Genomic DNA, 9,485 nt, shown 5'->3' on the forward strand with positions numbered 1-9,485 from the left:
AGGGTAGTAGGGAGGATTGCAGGACACATGTGCCAGGAAGGGAGATGGTGGGGGGGTTGTTGTGATAGGATAGAGGATTGGGGGGAGGGGAGTTTGTGCTGGAAGGCAGGATTGGAGGGATGGGGGGGTATTTGTGCTAGGATGGAGGATTGAGGGAGGGGAGTTTGTGCCTGGAGGGGAAATTTAAAGGGGTAGAGGATTATTTCCTGAAGGTGTCACCAGGACAAAAGCGCAGGTAATCTTCCCAATAAGGACAACCAGCAAAAAACGCCGATACAGGTTCCTACCCTTCCCAATGCAAATCAAAGCAGACCCTTACTAAAAGGTTTAAAGGGGTTGTAAAGGTTCGTTTTTTATTTTCTAAATAGGTTCCTTTAAGCTAGTGCATTGTTGGTTCACTTACCTTTTCCTTCGATTTCCCTTCTAAATGTTTTTTTTGCTTTGTCTGAATTTCTCACTTCCTGTTTCTCCTCAGTAAACTTCACACCTTCATCCGAGCTGGTGGTTAGTCAGCCAGAACAGCTTTACTGAGGAGGAACAGGAAGTGAGAAATTCAGACAAAGAAAACAAAGAAAAAAAACATTTAGATGGGAAACCGAAGGAAAAGGTAAGTGAACCAACAATGCACTAGCATAAAGGAACCTATTTAGAAAATAAAAAACAAACCTTTACAACCCCTTTAATTCAAAACTAGATCAGTTAATGAGACCAATTATCTATTCAATATTTTTAATTATACAGGTTTATTTACATACAAATGTAGCTATTTTTAGAGAACAAAAGGACATCCTATACAAGAACATACTGTATTATAAAGGCATCATAACTGCAACTTTAGTTACAAATTGTAATAAACCCTTGAAAGACTCCAAGCACAGCATGGAGGGGCTCGGAGAAGGTTGCTTTGAAGGTGTGCAAATGTCTCATTGGGTCTCCTACTTCAAAGAAGGAGAGCTGACCGGCCTCGTAATCCAGGTAGATCCGGAATTTATGGCTGGAAGCCTTGTGAGATAAATGGATATGTTCACCATCATGCATCATGGTATAGTTATCTCGGCACCTCCGCAAGCACCAGGAGTCCTTGTCCCGGCCAACCATACTGATACGGGTTTCCCGGCTGATACTGGGGTAACACATTCCGACTTTCCAGCTCTCCGACTTGCTGGTGTCCACCTCCCAGAGATGCCTCCAAGAGGAGAAGCTGCTGAGGCTTAGAACCTCACAGCTCTGAAGTCTCTCTGGTGTTTTTGGATAGGGCAGTTCTGTGTCTGACCTGAAGACACTTTTTAAGTCGTCTGATATCCAGAGGTTATTGGCCGCCGTGCGGATGTCCAGTATTATGTCTGCGGGTTTTTGTATCCACATCTTTGCATTTGTAACTATGTCACACAATTTGTGTAACGAGCTGGAGATCAGATCCTCCTGGAGATCAGGGAATTCCGGGTCATCGGGCAATGCCTCCTCCATGTCACACAAGTCTTTGTCTAATTCCTGGTTTTGTAAGACAGTTATGGGGTCGGCCAGGTCACGCAGGCCCTCCAGGTGACTTATCTTCCTGGACAGATCGTCCTTTTTTGTTTGCAACTGTTGGGTTAGACCGGAGACCATCTGTGAAATCTGCATTTCCCACCTAGAGATCTCATCCGGGACCATCTTCTCCAGATCTTCCAGCTGCTTCTTGATGTCTCTAAGCTTGGCCGTGGCTCTCTGTGTTGCTTCGGTGGCCACTTCTTGAGCTTTTGTCCCACGTTCCTGCAGACTCTGGACTTTCTTCTCAATCTTTTCTCGCTCCAAAATCACCTTCTCTAGCAGAGGTCTTATTTTCTTCTTGGAGACCTCCTCCAGCGACTCCGCCTGGTGTCCTGTGTGTTCTCCATCCAACCTGCAAGATGCGCAGACACACACCGAGTCCTCAGTGCAATAATATTCCATGATCTTCCCGTGGACGGGACACCTTCTCTTTCCGAGATCAGCCGTTGGTGGCAGTAAAGTGTGCTCCACCGTCTCGTTGTGTTTCCTCAGGTGATCGGCGCACAAGGAGGTTTCACACTGCCGACACGACTTCACGGCCGGGACAGGGAAGTCACAGTAGACGCAGAAGACGACCTTCCTGCCCTCGTCTGGTTGACCACCATGGAATCTCTCTGCTAATCTACTGAGGACAATGTTCTTCTTAAGTGCTGATTTTGATGGTTGTCTGCATTGTGGACAGTTATAGGCTCTGGACCTTCCATGATTACCAATTTGATGATGGATACAGCCCAGGCAAAAGCTGTGTCCACACCCCAGGGTTACAGGATCCTTATAAACCTCCAGGCAGATGGGGCAGTTCAGCTCGTGTCTGAGGTCAGTAGATGCCATGCTGTAAAGAAGGCAAAAATGAAAGTAAATGTAAGTTGACTTCGGATAAAACACAAATATAGAAAGTAATCTGACAAGAACCTCCATACCTCCTCCATACCTCCTCCATACCTCCATACCTCCTCCGTACCTCCTCCGTACCTCCTCCGTACCTCCTCCATACCTCCTCCATACCTCCTCCATACCTCCTCCATACCTCATCCATACCTCCTCCATACCTCCTCCATACCTCCGTACCTCCTCCGTACCTCCTCCATACCTCCTCCGTACCTCCCAAGTTCCTCGGATCTCAAACAGGAACACCTCCCTATCTTAGCGGACCATGAGGAACCAACGCACAAAAATGAATAGTTAAACCCATAAGTCCATTTTAATCTCTATGTAGCACCCTCCTCGTTTGAAAGAGAGAGCGAGAGACCGAGAGTGAGCGAGAGAGAGCGAGCGCAAGAGAGAGCGAGACAGCGACAGAGCGAGCGCGAGAGAGAGCGCGAGAGACCGAGAGAGAGTGACAGAGCGAGCGCGAGAGAGAGCGAGAGACCGAGAGTGAGCGAGAGAGATCGAGAGAGAGCGAGAGACCGAGAGAGCGAGACAGCGAAAGAGCGACAGAGCAAGCGCGAGAGAGAGCGAGCGCAAGAGAGAGCGAGACAGCGAGCGCGAGAGAGCGCGAGAGAGAGCGAGCGCGAAAGAGAGCGAGAGGCCGAGAGTGAGTGAGAGAGAGCGAGAGACCAAGAGAGAGCGAGACAGCGAGCGCGAGAAAGAGCGAGAGACCGAGAGTGAGCGAGAGAGGGCGAGAGACCGAGAGAGAGCGAGACAGCGAGAAAGCGAGCACGAGAGAGAGCGAGAGACCGAGAGAGAGCGAGACAGCGAGAAAGCAAGCACGAGAGAGAGCGAGCGCGAGAGAGAGCGAGAGAGTGAGTGCGAGAGAGAGCGAGCGCAAAAGAGAGCGAGAGAGCGAGAGAGAGAGCGACAGAGCGAGCGCGAGAGACCGAGAGAGAGCGAGCGCAAGAGAGAGCGAGAGAGACAGAGCGAGAGAGAGCGAGAGAGAGTGAGCGCGAGAGAGAGCGAGACAGAGCGAGCGCGAGACAGAGCGAGAGCGCAAGAGAGAGTGAGAGAGAGCGAGACAGCGAGCGACCGAGAGAGAGCGAGAGAGTGAGCGTGAGAGAGAGAGAGCAAGAGAGAGCGAGAAAGAGCGAGCGCGAGAGAGAGCGAGAGAGAGCGAGCGAGAGAGCAAGCGCCAGAGAGAGAGAGCGAGAGAGAGAGAGCGAGAGAGCAAGCGCCAGAGAGAGAGAGCGAGAGAGAGCGAGAGAGAGCGAGAGAGAGTCTCGATCCAGCTACTCAAGAGGAGAGGCGACCATTGGGCAGGCGTAGATAGACGATCTTTCACTCGGGACAAAGACGCAGTTTGGTGCCCCCCCCCCCTCCCCTTTCCTGAAGAGGTATGCAAAGTAGGCGAAGGCGGAGGTTGGTGTCAGTAGGGCAGTTGATGGAGTCTAGTATTTTTTTTATTTTGTGATTTATTAGGAGGGGGGCTTTGGTGAAATATCAGGGGTCTAAGTAGACCACTAATGCTTCACTTTTGAGACCCAGAACAGAGTCCCAAGACCCTTTCCATGCAGCCCATTGAAATGAATGGACTACCCTACACGCAGCACGTGTCTGCACAGATGTGAATCAAGGGTTTGTTCACACATGAGGTTGGAGGGGCGGTAAAACCACCTGGTTGAGCAGTTTTTACCACCCCCAACTGGTCCCTCTTTATTGCCTATTTACTGCCTGTCAAATGCCCCAAAAAAGCGATCAGAGCATGGATTGCTTTTCAGAGGAGCAACAGTCCTTGCTGCTATTACAAACAATGCCCTAAAAAGAGGGCACATGTATACACCCATGTATGCTGCCCTAGGCAAGACTAAAATCGGGCGCCCTCCACATCTAGATTTGTCCCACCACTTCATTTTACGGGAGCAATTGGATCTGCCTGTCTGTTTTCCAGGACGGACCCAATTGGACCCTCCATTCTCCTCTATGGAGCAGCAGGTGCAACTCTCCAATCCATTCTAGTCCACTAAAACCAAATAGAAGGGGATCTCTTCCCCTCCGTCTGGGCGGATCGGATCGGATCGCAGTCGTGTGTAAATGGAAAGCAGAGTTCATTTACATCCGATTGGCCATAGAGCAGAGTGGGCTTCACAGAGGGTGTGCATGGCGCACTGTACAGCAGCGGACAGACATTGTGACATCACACTTCATCTGCATTGGCAACCTTAGAGCTGTAGTACCTGGTGTGAGCCACAACCCCTCCCCTCACTCTCCCTAGGTACACCACTGCCCCTCATTCCCCCCTCATTGCAGAGCTCCCCTCTCCTCCCACCCCCAGTACTGACTCCCCTCACCCCCTAGTCCCCCCATTACACAGAGCGCCAACACCCAGTACTGACTCCCCCCATTACACAGACAGAGCACCCCCCCGTACTGACTTCCCCCAATTACACAGAGAGGAGCGCCCACCCCCCAGTACTGACTCCCCCCATTACACAGACAGAGCACCCCCCCGTACTGACTCCCCCCATTACACAGAGAGGAGCGCCCACCCCCCCATACTGACTCCCCCCATTACACAGACAGAGCACTCACCCCCCATACTGACTCCCCCCATTACACAGACAGAGCACCCACCCCCCAGTACTGACTCCACCCCACTACACAGACAGAGCACTCACCCCCCGTACTGACTCCCCCCATTACACAGACAGGAGCGCCCACCCCTCAGTACTGACTCCCCCCATTACACAGACAGAAGCGCCCACCTCCCAGTACTGACTCCCCCCATTACACAGACAGAGCACCCACCCCCCAGTACTGACTCCCCCCATTACACAGACAGAAGCGCCCACCTCCCAGTACTGACTCCCCCCATTACACAGACAGAGCACCCACCCCCCAGTACTGACTCCCCCCATTACACAGACAGAAGCGCCCACCCCCCAGTACTGACTCCCCCCATTACACAGACAGAGCGCCCACCCCCCAGTACTGACTCCCCCCATTACACAGACAGAGCGCCCACCCCCCAGTACTGACTCCCCCCATTACACAGACAGAGCACCCCCCAGTACTGACTCCCCCCATTACACAGACAGAAGCACCCACCCCCCAGTACTGACTCCCCCCATTACACAGACAGAGCGCCCACCCCCCAGTACTGACTCCCCCCATTACACAGACAGAAGCACCCACCCCGCAGTACTGACTCCCCCCATTACACAGACAGAGCACCCACCCCGCAGTACTGACTCCCCCCCTATTACACAGACAGGAGCGCCCACCCCCCAGTACTGACTCCCCCCCATTACACAGACAGAAGCGCCCACCCCCCCAGTACTGACTCCCCCCATTACACAGACAGAGCACCCACCCCCCAGTACTGACTCCCCCCCTATTACACAGACAGAAGCGCCCACCCCCCAGTACTGACTCCCCCCCTATTACACAGACAGGAGCGCCCACCCCCAGTACTGACTCCCCCCCATTACACAGACAGGAGCGCCCACCCCCCCAGTACTGACTCCCCCCATTACACAGACAGGAGTGCCCCCCCCCCCGTACTGACTCCCCCCATTACACAGACAGGAGCGCCCACCCCCCCCGTACTGACTCCCCCCATTACACAGACAGAAGCGCCCACCCCCCAGTACTGACTCCCCCCATTACACAGACAGAGCACCCACCCCCCAGTACTGACTCCCCCCCATTACACAGACAGGAGCGCCCACCCCCCAGTACTGACTCCCCCCCCTATTACACAGACAGGAGCGCCCACCCCCCAGTACTGACTCCCCCCCTATTACACAGACAGGAGCCCCCCCCCCCCAGTACTGACTCCCCCCATTACACAGACAGAACACCGACCCCCCAGTACTGACTCCCCCCATTACACAGACAGAGCACCGACCCCCCAGTACTGACTCCCCCCATTACACAGACAGAGCGCCCACCCCCCAGTACTGACTCCCCCCATTACACAGACAGAGCACCCACCCCCCAGTACTGACTCCCCCCATTACACAGACAGAGCACCCACCCCCCAGTACTGACTCCCCCCATTACACAGACAGAGCACCCACCCCCCCAGTACTGACTCCCCCCATTACACAGACAGGAGCACCCACCCCCCCAGTACAAAGAGCCCACACTTCTTGCACCCAAGTACAGTACTCCTCCCTCAACTCTGCCCCCCATCCTTTACCCCACTACAAGCCTCACCCCCCCCCCCCCCCATTCTCCCCCAGTACAGAGCTTTACCCCCCATAGCACTTACTTCAGTTGATGGGCACAGTTGTCATGTTGCAGATGAGCCGGAAATGAAAGTGAATGTAAATTGACTTCTAATAAATCACAAATACAGAAAGTCACCTGACAGAAAGTCACCCATCCAGTTTTCTTCCATGCAAATAAATCCCGGATCCTGTACTTCCCGACCTCTGGGATCCCAGACAGGGACACCTTTTATAGCACATAGAGGAGGCAAAGGCCCCGTCTGAAGTCACCCCGACCATCAACAACCAAGACACAAAGAGGATTTATTCCTTTTATTTCTACTTTCCTTTAACCACTTGCTTACCGGGCACTTAAACCCCCCTCCTGCCCAGACCAATTTTCAGCTTTCGGTGCTCTCACACTTTGAATGACAATTACTCAGTCATGCAACACTGTACCCAAATGGATTTTTTGTCCTTTTTTCCCCACAAATAGAGCTTTCTTTTGGTGGTATTTGATCACCTCTGGGGTTTTTATTTTTTGCGCTATAAATGAAAAAAAGACCGAAAATTTAGAAAAAAAACGCATATTTCTTTGTTTCTGTGACAGAATTATGCAAATTATAAATTTTTCTTCATAATTTTTGGCCACAATTTATACGGCTACATATCTTTGGTAAAAATAACCCAAATTAGTGGATATTATTTGGTCTTTGTGAAAGTTATAGAGTCTACAAGCTGTGGTGCGAATCGCACAAAATTGATCACATCTGATGTACTGGTGGCCTATCTCGCTTCTTGTGACCCGAACAAGTCAGGAAAGTACAAATACCCCCCAAATCACCCCTTTTTGGAAAGTAGACATTCCAAGGTATTTAGTAAGAGGCATGGTGAGCTTTTTGATGTCATTTTTTTCCCCACAATTCTTTGCAAAATTATGATTTTTCATTTTTTTTATTTTTCTCCACAAAATTGTCATTGTAATAGGTTATTTCTCTCACGTGGCATGTGTATACCACAAATGACACCCCCCAAAAAATTCTGCTACTCCTCCTGAGTATTACAATACCACATGTGTGGGACTTTTTCACAGCCTGGCCACATAGAGAGGCCCAACATGCAGGGAGCGCCATCGCGTGTTCTTGGAGCATAAATTACACATCTAACTTGTTGACTACCTATTACACTTTTGAAATACCAGGACAATGACACGTGGCACTGATAGATGGTATTAATATGTGGCACTGATGACAGATGGCACTAATATGTGGCACTGATGACACGTGGCACTAATATGTGGCATTGATGACACGTGGCACTAATATGTGGCACTGATGACACGTGGCACTAATACGTGGCACTGATGACAGATGGCACTAATGCGTGGCACCGATGACGCGTGACACTGATGACAGATGGCACTGATAAGTTGCATTGATGACACGTGACACTGACAACAGATGGCATGTGACACTGACAGGTGGCACTGATGACAAATGGCACTGATACGTGGCACTGATGACAGATGGCACTAATACGTGGCACTGATGACAGATGGCACTATGTGGCACTGATGACACGTGACACTAATACGTGGCACTGATGACACGTGGCACTAATACGTGGCACTGATGACACGTGGCACTAATACGTGGCACTGATGACAGATGGCACTAATGCGTGGCACCGATGACGCGTGACACTGATAACAGATGGCACTGATAAGTTGCATTGATGACACGTGACACTGACAACAGATGGCATGTGACACTGACAGGTGGCACTGATGACAAATGGCACTGATACGTGGCACTGATGACAGATGGCACTAATACGTGGCACTGATGACAGATGGCACTATGTGGCACTGATGACACGTGACACTAATACGTGGCACTGATAACACGTGGCACTAATACGTGGCACTGATGACACGTGGCACTAATACGTGGGACTGATGACAGATGGCACTAATGCGTGGCACCGATGACGCGTGACACTGATGACAGATGGCACTGATAAGTTGCATTGATGACACGTGACACTGACAACAGATGGCATGTGACACTGACAGGTGGCACTGATGACAAATGGCACTGATACGTGGCACTGATGACAGATGGCACTAATACGTGGCACTGATGACAGATGGCACTATGTGGCACTGATGACAGATGGCACTGACAACAGGTGGCACTGGGGACAGATAGCACTAACAGGTGGCACTGGGGGCAGGTGGCACTGGGGGCAGGTGGCACTGGGGTGGATGGCACTGGGGCAGGATGGCACTTTTTTTTACACTTTTTTTTATTTTTATTTTTTTACACTGACGGCCGCTGCAGCCGTTCATCTCTCCCCTCTCACACGCTGTCTGTGTGAGGAGGGAGAGCGGCGCTGAGAGATGATCTCATATGTTTACATATGAGATCATCTCCCATTGGACACGCCGATCGCGCTGTAAACGGCCGCTGTGATTGGCCGTTTACAGCGATCTGTGTTTGCCTGTCCCCGGGGGACACGGCAAACACAGAACTTCCCCGATGCGCGCCCGCGGCGGCGCGCATTGCGGAAGTAAACATTAGGACGTCCAGGGACGGCCACCCGGATGAAAGCGCCTGCTCTACGGCCGTCATTCGGCTATAGGGCGGGCGCGAGGTGGTTAAATATTTCCAAAAATAACAAACACAATCATCTAAAGGATGGATAAAAAGTTTATTGCTGTATACAGCTGTATGTTCATGTACTTCTAGTGCCGCGTACTTGTCAGAAAAACCTCTGATGGTTTTCCCGATGGAATTCCGACGGAATTCGGCTCAAGCTGTCTTGCCTACACACGGTCACACCAAATTCCGATCGTTTATAACGCGGTGA

The 9,485-nt window shown here is 51.3% G+C and overlaps 1 protein-coding gene across 1 annotated transcript; it reads right to left on the bottom strand.

Annotated features, from left to right (window-relative positions):
* Positions 1 to 743: 743 nt before the first annotated feature.
* LOC143935025 (E3 ubiquitin/ISG15 ligase TRIM25-like) lies at positions 744 to 8,929 on the bottom strand. The gene is made up of 2 exons (XM_077458604.1): positions 6,677 to 8,929; positions 744 to 2,362 (listed from the first exon to the last, which is right to left on the bottom strand). Exon 2 carries the CDS (start codon positions 2,359 to 2,361, stop codon positions 835 to 837), a length of 1,527 nt encoding a protein of 508 aa, XP_077314730.1. The 5' UTR covers position 2,362; positions 6,677 to 8,929; the 3' UTR covers positions 744 to 834.
* Between the last annotated feature and the right edge of the window lie 556 nt (positions 8,930 to 9,485).

The sequence above is a fragment of the Lithobates pipiens genome, unplaced genomic scaffold, assembly GCF_037356315.1.
Source record: "Lithobates pipiens isolate NorthernLeopardFrog02 unplaced genomic scaffold, aLitPip1_a1.2 Scaffold_28, whole genome shotgun sequence".
Taxonomy (NCBI): Eukaryota; Metazoa; Chordata; class Amphibia; order Anura; family Ranidae; genus Lithobates; species Lithobates pipiens.